The sequence below is a fragment of the Leptidea sinapis genome, chromosome 7 (assembly GCF_905404315.1).
Source record: "Leptidea sinapis chromosome 7, ilLepSina1.1, whole genome shotgun sequence".
NCBI classification, from domain to species: Eukaryota; Metazoa; Arthropoda; class Insecta; order Lepidoptera; family Pieridae; genus Leptidea; species Leptidea sinapis.
In genome coordinates, this window is record NC_066271.1 from 11,190,090 (window position 1) to 11,205,684 (window position 15,595).

The window sequence follows — 15,595 nt, forward strand, 5'->3', positions numbered from 1 at the left end:
CATCATACAACGTCAAAATACGACAAACCGTCAAAATACATGAGCCCATGTAGTGTCTGCAGCATTCGATTAAAAAAATATTTTTCGTTTTTCTATGGTGATTTAGTAACTATTATATTAGTAATCAGTATCTTTTAATAATAAAAAATACTACATACATAAGTAAGAATCGATGTGTAATCTGTAGGTTCGAGTCTCCAAGACCCCCACCGCCCGGCTTCGCTGTAAAAGCCTTTAAAGCTATTTTAGCACAGAGGAGGTTTTAATTCGGTATGGGGTGTTTAAGCCCGAGCCGATTTATGTACAGATCCGAAGCGATTTAGACTTAAGCCAGAATACAAGTTATAGAACAGTAGCGTAACTCAGGGGTCTCCTTGGAATTTATACCTACGATTGGGTGGAGCCCTAGCATTGGTTCATACAAAAATATTGACGATGCGGACGGCGCGGCAGACTTTAACTCAGACAACGACTAGTCTCAGCAGCGTACGGCGTGGCACTCAATAGTTTTGTCTTCCCTAAATTGCTTAGCGGCCGTGTAACTCATATGTATGTGTGCGTGCGTTGATTAGGGCACTCTAGTATGAAGTAAAAGTACTGTTCTATTACTGTATTGTCCTTAAGCCTAAAAATAATATTATTATAAATGAGATTAGTGGCTTGTTTATACTATCACCATTTCAATATTTTGCAATCAACTTTAATAGGTGCAGGAAAGAATATAACGTTACAAACTAGTTTATATACATAAATTTTAATAAAAATATACATACTAATATACATGAATGGGTTTATCTTTACCTTCTATCGCATATATTACGGGGCGTGCTCAAAGGAGCTACTTGGTTTGATACTACGAGCCAAATTCAGATATTACGGTCAAAATACAAGATTCTATCCGCATCGTGTTGACGTATGGCATTCTACAACTGCGCGTTTTCCAAGTAACATTTGTCTCACACAGCCACCTTGTAGAATCAATTACCGGCAGCGGTTTTCCCGAAGTAACATGATTTAGGGACCTTCAACTTTAGAGAATACTTCCAACTTAAAATATGTATGTATCCTCAGACCCTATTTAAACTTAAACACCACCTTGACACCGCTTAAAGCTTAAGGCCGCTATCCCGAGAATTCGCCAAAATAACGCATAATTAAATCCATTTCTTAACGGTTCATATAAAGCTTTTATATTTACAAAAAATTATTATATGTCTACAGAATATGAGAAGAAAATTCATTTTTTCTTTACATTTCTATCTTTAATAGACAGTGCGCAAAAAATCACCAAAGTACCCCTAGCTCTTACAGTTGGAGCCATGCTAATCATTCAATCTAAATAAAAATTCTATGAATAATCATTAACTCTTTAACAATACCATTTAATAAGACATAGTTTTGTTATTTTTGCAATAAATTAAAAATGTTTCTAATTCTGAATTAAAACTATAGCGATCTTGTGCGAGAGAGGTAAGCTAGCTCCGCTCGATTCCTCAAGGACGTTGGCTCGGTCCCCAGCCTTAAGCACATGATAGGATTTGGTACCATCGGATGGTCCGGACGGTACCCAATAATTATAATTTTGTGCGATGTATAATGTGATATACGATCAAGTATTGTCCGATGCCGAAACTGCGTCCGATGGTTCGGCTGTACCAAATCCGGTCTTGTGTTTAAGCTATTAACATCCTTGCCATCCCATATGAGTCACGAATGGTAATAAGGAAGAAACTATCGCGTTTTAGTTCCTAATTACCCTACAGTATGTAGATTTGTCTATAAAAGAGGTAAGGCAGGAAGTGTGTTGACCACAGAATGCCATTAATGACAATTTATGATAATTTACAACATGTGCTTATTTGGAATTGTTGGCGTTTAACCTCAGCATGACAAATATAAAAAACCCCGCGATTAACTTGCGAATTTATAGAATTTATCTGCGTTATATGCGTGTGGTTGACATTTATCAAGTGCATTTCGTAATAATGAAATACCTTAGCCTTCAAGTAGCCTTGACTTCAAGTATTTCTATATTATCTATTATAACTATATCACTACATATTATAAAACAAGGTCCTCCGCCGTGTCTGTCTGTCTGTGTGTTCGAGATAACCTGAAAAACAACAGCAACGGTTTCATGCTGTTCTCAGCAAAAGCTCTGTGGTTCTCGAGGAAGGTTTCTGCATATTATTTGTTAAGTATACATTTTTTTTACTATCATCATCTTCATCAGCCGGAAGACGTCCATGCTGCTGGACAAAGGCCTCCCCCAAAGGTCTCCACGATGATCGGTCCTGCGCTGCCCCCCTCCAACGTATTCTGGCGACCAGGATAATCGGTCCATCTTGTGGGGGATCTAACAACACTGCGTCTTCCGGTACGTGGTCGCCATTCGAGGACTGACTATCGGGTCATCTAATATTATATATAAAAAGGTAATGTGATTGATGTAACAACGCACAGACCAAACTGTTAAGGCTAGAAAATTAATAGGATTACACGAATCATCGTTCACAAAATTTTGATTTCTCTTTTATTTGTGTAATTAATCCCAGAAGTAAGGGTTATCACTTTAAAACATAACAAATTGTTCAATCTGTATGAATTAAATTATTGGCTCTCAACCTACGAAACTATGGATAGATCGGCAACATGCCAACATAAAATAGAAAGGAGTATGCTTCACAATGAAGGACAAGATAGAATCCGAAGGAATTTGATATCCCAACAGAATAGGTTTGTATAAACCATGCCTTTTCATCATCATCTTTCTATTCAACTTTCGTTTGGCGCTTTCAATAATTAAATGCCGAAATTATTGAATTAAAATGAATCGCCGAAATATTCACGAGCAGTCTTTCGTGCGAAATAATGTGATTGTAATAACTACGTTTATGATTAAGTCAAGGCTTTTGATATTAAAATTGATAATTATTTCAACGAGTGTCTGTTGTCTTTGCTTTATATAAAATGCATACGAATGCTAACTAGATGTCGAGATTTTATTTTATGGAAAAGAAAGAATAATTTAGCATACATAGAGCACGGACGAGTAAAAAAATAAAGACTCCGTGTCACCTTACATAACAGTGAGGCACCATAACAAGCCGGTAAACGTGTAAATACACAGCCCCACGTATACACTTACACTAATACAAGCCGATCGGCTGCCATTATGAGATTTGCCATCGTCTGTGACAGATCAGTTTGAGTCGCAATAAAATATTTTAAAAATGACGTTGTGCGTTGTGAAAAAGTGTAAAAACAATAATATAAAAGTATTTGGATATATTATTATTTAAGGGAGAAAAAATTGTGTAACTGGTATACCCCGTTACCTCACACACACTAGCATAAAGGTGCTTCACTTGCTAATATCACGGCGCGGAGTCCTTATTTTTTTACTAGCCCGTGATATAGAGGTCGCCGATTTGAATTTGAGTTTAAATATGTTTATTCTTTACTAGCTGCCCGGACAGACTTCGTTCTGTCAAAATTAATGAAATAATTTTATCTTATTTTCTAAGTGATCCCGTTATTTATATCTCAACAATAAACGACGATTACATACAAAAATAAGTTTCGTAGACTCCAATACTTTATAAACGTGATGACAACTCATTCTAATGCATTCCGGTTTTAAAGACCGGTGCCGCCGTACCCGCTTTTTCCCTGCATTTTAAATTTGTGATATTATCGAAAATATTCATTTTAAAGGACTATAATTATCTATATTACATGCACAATCTTAAAATCGCTTCGTAAATATATTTTTTTATGGAAAAGTAGGACAAACGAGCGTACGGGTCACCTAGTGTTAAGTGATCACCGCCGCCCACATTCTCTTGCAACACCAGAGAATCACAGGAGCGTTGTCGACCTTTAAGGAAGGTGTACGCACTTTTTTGAAGGTACCCATGTCGTATCGTCCCAGAAACACCGCACAAGGAAGTTCATTCCACAGCTTTGTAGTACGTGGAAGAAAGCTCCTTGAAAACCGCACTGTGGAGGACCGCCACACATCCAGATGGTGGGAAATATGCCATTATTTCATAAAAAGTAAAGGATAAAAAATGGTTATTGTGGATTATCCTTAAGAGATATACATATATCACCGAGGAGTTTATTGTAGACATTATTAAGGTAATCTACTCTAGTAGGTACATTACTACTTTACTCTAGTACATTACTACTCTACTCTAGTACATTACTACTCTACTCTAGTACATTATACTATATATTATCTACTACAGCCAGTGTTTGTAATGTAAGCGCAAAATGTGTTTATTGAAGACATTATAATAGAAACCTCTAAAACTGTCAGTGTTTCTCTACTACATTATGCATGTTTTATACATTTAAACCTTCCTCTTGAGTCATTATATTTATAAAAAAAAACTCATCAAAATCTATTGCGCAGTTTTAAAGATATAAGCTTAGATTATTTATACGTCTAGATAGACTATGACAACTATGAAAACATCTAAAAAAATTACTTTAGAACTAAACTAACCTATTTTGATCATTTCACGCTCATTTACACAATGTGTCATACAAATCGCGAGTGTAAGACGTAGCTTGTCACACACACTAAAGTAATATTTCTGGTCTGTTTTTATCGGTTGTCTAACAGCAAGAGACTCTATCTAGAGTGTAGACGCATAAATTATAGATGGATCTAAGCATAAATAGGGACAGGCAGTGGAAGCGACATCTTATCTAATATATAAAATTGTCATGTCGCGGTGTTTGTAGTTAAACTCCTTCGAAACGGCATGACCTGGTCTGATCGAAAGGTCTGAGAATCGGACAACATCTATTTTTCATCCCCCTTAATGTTAAGGGTGGTCCACGCCAATTTTTTTTTTTTATTTGTTTGATTATGAGTCAGCATTAAAAAATACATACAACTTCAAATTTTCATCCATCTACGATCAACAGTTACTTTTGTATCGCGATTTTAATATCGGCAATACAACGTTTGCTGGGTCAGCTAGTATATAATAAAATTCTCGTGTCCCGGTGTTTGTTATCAAACTCCTCCGAAACGGCTTTTTGTGAAAAACCGATTTGTGTGAAATTTATTGTGCATATAAGTCTGAAAATCGGCCAACATCTATTTTTCATATACATAATAAGGGTGACACACTTCTTAATATCTTTTATTTTTTTGACAATTCTTTTTATTTTTATTTTATTATGATTCAGAGTTGAAAAATACATACAACTTCAAATGTTTCATCCCTCTACAATCGTATCTCTGCAATCGGATACAATTATTGTGGGACGATATATTTGGTAGGTCTGAGAATCGGTTGCATCTAATTTTTATGCCCCAAAAATTTTAATTATTGAATATTTTTTTTAATTACTTTATACGGCAATACAACGTTTGCTGGGTCAGGTAGTTGTTTTATACTATGTAGTAAAGTAGACCACTTAACTAGCACTTTTATATGTCTAAAATTAAAATACTTTATTCGATTTTAATACGTCGTGAGTGATATTTACGAACTGTAGTTGAGCAGTTAAGATCCCAAGGCTGTTTCTCATCCAAATAATCAAATATTTTTCGATGTTTTTTAAGGTCGTAAAGAAAAAATATTATTATGAATTCGAAAACCGAAAATATATAGATACGTGGCGGGCGAGGGTGGAACCACTGAGCTTCTGTCCGAACAATCAGTAACAATTAATGGGTTATTTTAATGGGAGTAAATACATATTATTAGGGTTTCTGCTTGACAAAATAAAACTAATAAACTGTGCAGGCGAAGCTTATTTATAAAAGGAAAAATTATCAGAGTGAATTTTTACGATGCGCGCGCACACCGTCACACAAATTCGACAACCTGATGTTAGCTGGTCAAGTAGACCATTAGTATCATACTTTAGCTACCTAGCCTCTTGTAACTCATATGTCTACTGAACCACAACCAATGTCCCACGAGAATTAAATGAATTTCTATTTATATACAAGTTTTACTAAATAAATTATTTCTCTTTAATTGTATACAAATATTAATAATAATATTTAATAACACGTGATTTAACTAAATATGCGATATATATAATATTTTCGTTGGTTATATTTAATACCTTGTTTTTTCTACAAAAAGAGGGTATTTCTAAAATGAAATCCCAAATGTTAATACTTGCTTTCTTTTATCGATAGAAGCTGATTCACGCGTACTACATCTGAACCCGTAACTTATTCAAGGTTTTTTTAATAATTTATTTACGATTTTTGTTAAGTTTACTTTCACGTTTGGGTATTTTTGATGCTAGTCTTTGAATGTATTGTATAAATATCTTTATAAAAGTCCCATATCCATATATTTAAAAGGGTGTCAACATATTGCCACTGCTTCATTTTAAGGCTCCACTTTTCCGAAGTAATGGCAAATAGAAAAACTTTGATAAGTATGAGTGCTACCTAAGTGAATAAATTCTTTTTAATATATATTTTGAACTATTGTACTTAAGTATATATATTGTGCAATAAAAACTATAATACGCCGTCTTCATACAATGGATTTTAGTTGCCGCTATTAATTTATAAACGTACTTTTTCAAGAATGTAATAACTGAATTTTAATAATATTTATTTGGTCTTACTAACGTCGCCGTCGCGTTAAAAACATACTTAAGTAATTTATCCTTCAAATTTTAAAAAATTTGGTTCGCACGCGTTTAATTCTTTAAAAATACTTACATTTTATTTAAAAGTATCAACTTATTCGGAAATACGTTAAAGTAAGTACTAACAAACTATTTCGCTATTTCAAATAATATAAAAAAAATACTTACGTTTTGGTTGTCTCGCGAATTGTCCTTTTTTCCGCTTAACGAATAGCCTGTTAATAATTGCATTCTTTTGTTCAGTGAAGTCCAAATCATCTGTTAATTTATTTAAACCCTCGCATTCAGAAAAGTTCGCCTCGAAATTCGTGTCAAAGTTCTTTAGTCTATTATTTGAAAAGTCTCTCAATTCTCTCTCTGTATTCACAGCAGAATAACGCCGACCAGTTACACGACTCCAGAATTCTGATAAATCCTTCATTTTGAAGCACAAAACATAACTCGAGAAACACCAAACAAATCTAGCACACCACTAATGTCTTCTAATACGAAATTAATTGCAAGTGATTATTTAGTAATGGCACAGTTAAAAACAAATAATCAACGACAAAATATTTCACGTCTACTAACGATATAATCTTATTTAACACCAATGTACACTAATCTACATAAATCACGTTAAACTGTGTTCGCTGAAAAAAAAACGTCACATACTAATTCCCGCGCTGTCAATTGTCAATCGCGTGCAATAGATAAGGCACGTTCTTTTTTTTCGCGGTGTGACTGCATCGGGCAACGGTCAATCGCTATAATGAATTCGTAGCGTGCATAATGCCTTATATATAATGTGTAATATTTCCGTCGAGCCTCTTGCGCCTGACGTGTCTAACATGTTATTTGTGTTGTTTAATATTGATTATTATTTGCACGGTTAGAAGAAATTATCAGGGTCAAATTAATGGGCAACCCGGATACCGTATGACCCCTGCAAAAAATGGACACAGACATTTATTATTTTTGTTGAAACAAAACTGTTTTTTATGAATCTATACTTGATCAATGATGGATAATGATACAGACATGACGTTAGTATTAATCGATATATTTTTTACAGTTAAAAATTAGATATTTTTTATAACAGAAACTGAACTTGTTTGCTTCAATGTAGGTATATGTTTAAAGATCTGGTCTTTGTGGTTTTTGTTATAATTGTTTTCATAATAACATTACATAATCAACATAAATATGTTTATCATATCAAATATCTATTAACGGTGGCGTTACGATAGTTTGACTGTCGGTACCTACTAACGTCTTGGGTTTGATCAACAGGTTGTTCTTTTGCAGAATGGTTTGGGTTTTTCTGTGAGGTTATTCTTTCTCTCTAGTCACTTTACCGAGTCAGGAATTTACTTGGTTAAACAACCGCCACATATCAATGTGCATATTAGATTAACGCCGATATAATGTATGCAACTAATGAATTATGTATAATAATACTAATAAAGCAGTTTTGGGAACGGCACGCATCGTGCGGAAGTTCCTCAGTCTGTCGCCCTAACCACCGGCGGAATTGTCGTGAACGAACGCCGGCAGGACTCTATTTCTTATCGTTATATTTGTAATATTGTTTTTTTTTTAAAAATATGTTATATATATAAATGTAGAAATAAGGTGACATAAATTAATAAAGAGAATAATAATAAATAGCTTAATTGTTTGTTATTTTTAAGTAACTTTCCTCGCATCTGGGATCAAAAATACCAATTTTATTTGTATCAAAATTCACGGACTGACGCGCCTCTCGGGTTCCGTACAAGTGATGCATCGACCTAAATTTGGTATTTCTTGTTCTACTCTCAGGTTGTGGCTCTTAAAATCTATGGTTATAACAATGAACATCACTATTTAAAGCGAAAATGTGACGATTTTTGTGAACGTTAAATAAATTATCGCAAATAAGCTGACAATGAGAAGTTATTACCTGTGAATTGTTAGGGTTTTGCGCATTATATAAACTAATTCTCGCTTATTAAAATATATATACTTTTCTACAGTAACACTTTAAATAAATTTATAATACATAATAGCACGCCCATATGTGTGATTATTGTAGTGTTTCACTCTGGTAATTTTTTCTCCGACGGATAGCTCCCCTTCTTAACTCGAGCCGACTTTACCCGAAAGAGCATTACATATCCGAGCGTGACAAATCAGTATCATTTATTACCCAAAAAAATACTCAGCATTCTTTAAGTAACTAGCAAGCATTCTAAAAGTACTAAGTTTTCACTTCAATAAATACAAACTGTAGGTACTTACCTCATAGCAACATTAAGTAAATTGTTTTCTTAAATAAACTTTTTTTGTATATAGCAATCTAATGTATGTATGTATAAGTCATCCCGCAAGGAATGATAACTTAAGATTTCTATTACCTTCTTATCATGATGCAAGCCACAGCCTGCAACTATATAAGGCGCCAATTCAGCCTCACGGAGTATGAGCATGGAGTACTGTTCTCACCTCTGGGCGGGTGCTCCCCAGTACCAGCTTCTTCCATTTGACCGCATACAACGAAGAGCGGCTCGAATCATCGACGATCAAGTCTTCTCCGATCGGCTTTCTTTGGCGTTGCGTAGACGTGGGTTCTATCAGCATCTTCTACCGCATTTATCACGGGGAGTGCTCAGAGGATTTGTTAGGGTTGATACCAGCGGCCAAATTCCACCACCGGACATTACGTCAAAATGCAAAATACCACCCGCATCACGTTGACGTCTGGCATTCCACAACCACGCGTTTTGCAGAAAAAATTCTTGCCTTGCACAGCAACTTTGTGGAATCAATTACCAGCTACAGTTTTCTCGAACCCATACGGCTTAGGGACCTTCAAGGAAAGAGCAACATCATCATCATCAGCCGGAAGACGTCCACTGATTGACAAAGGCGTCCCCCAAGGATTTCCACGACGATCGGTCCTGCGCTGCTGTCATCCAACGTATTTCGCCGATCTTGACCAGATCGTCGGTCCATCTTGTGGGGGCTACCAACACAACCTCTTTTTTTTTATGATAATTAAGGACGAGACGAGCAGGACGTTCAGCTGATGCTTATTGATACACCCTGCCCATTACAATGCAGTGCCGCTCAGGATTCTTGAAAAACTCAAAAATTCTGAGCGGAACTACAATTGCGCTCGTCACCTAGAGACTGAGATGAGAGATGTTCAGTTTCATTTGCCCAGTAATTTCACTAGCGACGGCGCCCTTCAGACCGAAACACAGTAATGCTTACACATTACTGCTTCACGGCAGAAATAGGCGCCGTACCTCTTCCGGTACGTGGTCGCCATTCGAGGGTTTTACTGCCCAACGGCCATCTGCCCGTCGAACTATGTGCCCTGCCCACTGCCACTTCAGTTTTGCAATCATTGGACTATGTCAAGGAAATAGCATACTCCCCCCACTCCCACCTAAAGCCTGGCAACGCATCTCTTGACCCTTTGGTGTTGCATGTCCATGGGCGGTTGCCTCAAGACTCCCCGTCACGTGAGCCTCTTGCCTGTTTGCCCCTCTTTATAAAAAAAAAACACGGCCATACATTCAGTTGGCCATAATGATTTGGTATCAGGGCCGGAAATCTCCCCGTGATAAGTGCGATAGAAGACACACAAAGGAAACAGTAACACTGCCTTCTCTATTCATGGCCTTAATTAATTTATTCGTAGCATTTTGTAACAGTAATTTGTATGTGGAATGTATTTCGTAGTTTAAATTAAATTATAACTTATTGCGTATACAATTTTTTTCTTCGAGAACTTTTTAATTGGGCATGAATACAAATAGTTACTGAAATACTTTATTACTTTATGGCGCCTATTTCTGCCGTGAAGCAGTAATGTGTAAACATTACTGTGTTTCAGTATGAAGGGTGCCGTAGCTAGTGAAAATGAGACTTAACATCTTATGTCTCAAGGTGACGAGCGCAATTGTAGTGCCGCTCAGATTTTTGGGTTGAGCGGCACTGCATTGTAATGGGTAGGGCGTATAAATTACCATCATTGTTGAATTTAAAACCTCTTTTTACTTTTTCGCTACATCAATTTTATAACATTGTATGTCTTAAAGTGACGTGCGCAAGGCGTATTAAATTCTATCAGCTGAACGTCCTGCTAGTCTCGTCCTTTATTTTCATAAAAAAAAAACCTTGAATTGCTTTAATTAAAACAGCTTTATATTACTACGTGCAAAATACTTGGAGGGCGTGGCCCTGAGTAAGTTGAACATCGTTTCTACTAGCGTTGGATTACTAAGAAAGTCGAATATACACCTTCACATTGTTTTTTTTTACTCGTAGCTACGCTTCTTCTTCTTCACGTGCCTCTTCATTACTGGAGGTCAGCAGTCAGCTTTATAAACTTCTCCTTTTCCATGGCTAAGCGGAATAGTTTTTGGACTGTCTTGATGCCAGTCCACTTCCTTATGTTTCTGAGCCACGACTTCTTTCTTCTTCCAACACCTCATTTCCCAGCAATATTTATTTGTATACAAAAGTAAACTTGAAATTTAAAACTATATTTCACAATTGTTTTAGATCATCATCATCGTCATTATTACGTCAGCCGGAAGACGTCCAGTGCTGGACAAAGGCTCTTCCCATCGCCATGACGATCGGTAAATATTAACCATACATTTATACATTTTTAGGCTAATAATCTACAGATTTATGCTTAGTCATCTCTTCAGAATTTGCCATCAACAATTAGTTTACTTAATTCAGCTTTTAACGATACCACTAAATGGTGTGAGGTGTGTGGACTTCGCTATCCACACAAGCCATGGGCAATCATTATTCAAATTCAAATAATTTTATTCAAAAACCCATTCGGAAATTAATACCTCTGACCTAAGAAGTTCTTTTCATTATATATTTTTTTTTTCTAGAAATAATAGCAAAGTCAATAAAGTACTTTTTAGAATTATTTATTACTTACTAAAGGTATGTACGGGAAAATCGCAAAAATGGCTGAATAGATTTACTTCTAATTTTGCACAAATGTTAACAAAAGGTCGAGACAACATAATATTGGATACAATTTGTCTAGCTAGACGCAGACATTGTATATTTGTTGCTATAAGCCGTGCACGCCTTAAACTCACTACTACTGTAGTGAATTCAAACATTAATAATTTTTGTAATAATACAAGTTTAACATTCATAAAGAGTAATGATTTTTTGTGTTATACCGTATCCTCTTTACAAGATTTTAACTAGAATTTAGATAAAGGATTTAAAGTATTATTATATATTTAAATATTATTCATCAGAATATCTGGCAAATTTTTAGAAATATAATTATTTTTAAATAATAATAATATTTGTTTGTTTTGTGTCACAGAGCAATGGCAAAGATAATCTAAAATATTATGTTTAATTTTCAATAAGTGTTGCGATACCGCAATTAATCCAGATTATCTAAAGTACAGAAAACACTTATTTAATGCTTAAGAGAGAGATCAGATAACGCTGAATATTCTGTGAACTTTCGAAAGCATTTGATTGCGTAGACCATTCTACCCTTATCGTAAGCTCAATTATTATGGAATAAGAAGCAAATCACTTGATCTTATCCCTTCATACTTAGATAATAAGACTTAGAAAGTAGGGCGTGCCTCAGGGTTCAATTCTAGAACCATTCTTATTCGTCGTCTACATTAATGATTGCCTGGATAGAATGTGAAATTGTTCTCTTCGCAAACGAGACTTCACTAGTATATAATATTGATAGGCATTCACAGAATTGAGATAAAATAAACCTGTCATTGGAAAACATATCAAAATGGTTCAAGGTGAATAACTTTGGCACTTAACGTGAGCAAAACAAAATGTATGGAATTCTCCCTACCAAATGTGAAAAAAGTATCAAGAAGTATATTAAATGGGGAACCTTTAAAACTTCTAAAGTTTTTTGGATATAGTATTAGATGAAAAACTACAATGGGGCGCCCATATTGAGGCAATCTCAAATAAACTTATTGCTGCTACTTTTGCTATCAGAGGAATTCAAAATCTTACTGATACTAACACAGCAAGATTGATTTCTTTCAGTAATTTTATAGCATTATGTCATATGGAATTATTATTATTTGCTATGGGGAAATTAGCTGATACCAAAATAGTATTTGTTTTGCAAAAAAGGGCGATTAGGGCCATCTATAATCTGAATTCTAGAAAATATATCAGAAATCACTTTAAACACATAGGAATTCTGACAATAGCTTCCCTGTTCATTTATAATAATAGAAAGAATGAATACATTCAAAATAAAGATACACATACTATCAATACAAGAAATGTGTGCAGTTCTTTATTAAAATACCAAATAATAGTACATGTATAACATCTTCTATTTTCAAAAAAGTTATAAAGAATCGGCTTATTCATAAAGCCTACTATACGATAACAGAATATATAGAGGATAAAGAAGTATGGAAAATTGATGCTCCTAGACCACCAAATAATAATACTTCATATAAAGATTGTATAATCTTACTATCTGACCCAGCAAACGTTGTATTGCCATATAAAGTAATATAAAAATCGCGATACAAAAATAGGTGTTGATCAAAAAGTGGTGAAAATTTTAAGTTGCACGTATTTTTTTATTCTGAATCAGAACAAAAAAAAATAAAAAAAAATCAAATACTTAAAACAAAAAATGAGCGGCACTACAACTGCTCCCATCACCTTAAGACATAAGATGTTAAGTCTCATTTGCCTAGTAATTTCACTAGCTACGGCGCCCATCAGACCGAAACATAATAATGTTTACACATTACTGCTTTTTGCCGTTGTTGTACCCATAATCTAGCCGGCATCCTGTGTAAAGGAACCTCCCACTGGTGAGATAGATATATATATAGGCAGCAATCATCCAGCAAGAAATCAGAATTTGTTTGAGACATTCTTATAACCTTCTTAATCAGATAAGTATAAGTTTTTCCAGTGATAACTTTTTAAGGGAGGGTAAATCGCTTCAGTACGTAACGCGATACTTCCGTCAGAAAAAATAAAACAATTAAATCAAATTTTAACCGTTTTATTTTAATATTTTTTAAGAAATTGTTTCAAATTGCTCTCTTAATATTTTTTGAAAATCTCCAAGTGTATTTATTAATTTATTACAATTTTTGTTATGAATAATAAATAAAAGTTTTCAGAAATTTTCTGAGGCTTTCGACATTATTTCCATCAGAAAAAATCAATTAAACAATTTCTATCTCAATATTATGGTTTGAAAATTTCGAAGTTTATTTGTTTATTAATTACTACTTTTGTAATCTATATATATAAAAGAGATTTCGACGTATATAGTCACTCATCACGACAATAATGACTTTCTTAATGATACCACAGATTGGGAATGGAGCAACCGCCCTCAGGCTATTAAATAATAAGTTTAATTGTACAATATCACTTTGTAAACATATTTATTCGATGAAAAAAAAAGCCCGCTGAGTTTGTTGCGCCCGTTCTTCTCAGGTCTGAGGCATTCATTTTGGAATGGGTGGTAGTTTTTTAACTTTCAATAAGTGATGTCACATCCTATTTTGAATAAAAATATTTGAATTTGAATTTGATATCTCTGGAACCATTAGAGGTAAAGAGTTGAAATTTGGTAGGAATATTCTTTTTGGAACGTATTTTAAGAAATTCCAAGTTTTTTTATTATGGACGTCTGTCGGGTCAGCTAGTAAGTTATAAAGTTTTCTGAAGTTTGCCACATTCGTTAATTTTTTTTTGGTTTCTTCGTCCATTATTTGTACAGGCATATGGTTGAAGCCCATACAGCCATATTCGTTAATATTTAATAGTTAATTGTCAAAGCCGTCCTTGCATAATTTTTAGATGCTATACAATGTAAAAGCTTACGCGTATTACCCGTCCAACGATTTAAAAAGGATCTTTTTACATGGCTTATAGATAAATGTTTTTATTCCATAAATGAAATGTTGACACATTAGGTTAAATTAAATTGACTTTAAAATATATATTAATTCTAGTCTTTAAATAATGACATTTAAAATAATAATTATAATTTAAATTAACCTAAGTGCTTAAAATATAGAGTTTGTTAATCAATTATAATAATAACTAGAATTTTGTTAATAATAATTTTGCATGTCAGAAATGGCCGATAACATTGATACATTAAAACTACTTACACCCATTGTTACATGTTTTCTAGCAAAATAAAGAATTTATTTATTTATTTATTTAAAATTTCGTTGCTTATTAAAGCTGACATAAGCCAATTGTTACTTTTATAGGTATATGGCCGTTTTCAATAACCTATCTATCCGTAGCTTAACTTACAAGACTACCTCTAGGTCTCTACTACAAATCTATCCTGTTACGTATACTCACATTTCATTAACCTATCGACAGATAGCAATGGACTATTACTAATATTATAACTATATTGGACATAACTAAACTAAAGATACGTTATTGAAAACGTATATTTAATATACATTCACAAAATTGTAATGTACATATTCAAGAATTGATTATAAATAAAAATAAATTAAAGATTGAAAAATGACTATAAATTAAAGATTTTATTAATTAATAACCTTTCCTTACATCATCGTATTAATATATAACATACATAAAATTTAGGTAATAACCTAAGCTCTTCTTAACGTAAACAATTTCAATATTAAATAGTTCAACTTAGATTAGTTTAAGTTATCACTCCTGACGGGCGTCCCGAGACGAACAGGTTTTTATAATTACTATTGAAAACTGTTAATTTAGATCGTATTATAATTGATTAAATTATATAAACATAAAAAATAATTGCAATACTAAGAAAAGTTTAAGTTCAACTCACACTCTTCACTGGCCTGGAAAACCATGTTACCGCTTTTAAAACATTTTTATCATTCTGTGTTCAACATCAAGCGCTCGCAGCTCGACGTTGGGTTGAATGTACCTTGCAATAATA

At 34.0% G+C, this 15,595-nt stretch overlaps 1 protein-coding gene across 2 annotated transcripts in view; it reads right to left on the reverse strand.

Moving 5' to 3' along the window:
• Positions 1-15,595, reverse strand: part of LOC126965231 (scavenger receptor class B member 1-like) — a 138,453-nt gene that overhangs the window by 69,567 nt on the left and 53,291 nt on the right. Inside the window, exon 1 of one of the 2 annotated variants that reach the window (XM_050808707.1) lies at positions 6,811-7,375. The exons of the other annotated variant lie outside the window; for it this stretch is intronic. Within the exon in view, the coding sequence (XP_050664664.1) occupies positions 6,811-7,063 (253 nt within the window). The 5' untranslated portion in view covers positions 7,064-7,375. Of the gene's footprint in view, positions 1-6,810; positions 7,376-15,595 lie in introns of those variants that run through there. 2 annotated transcript variants of the gene reach the window in all.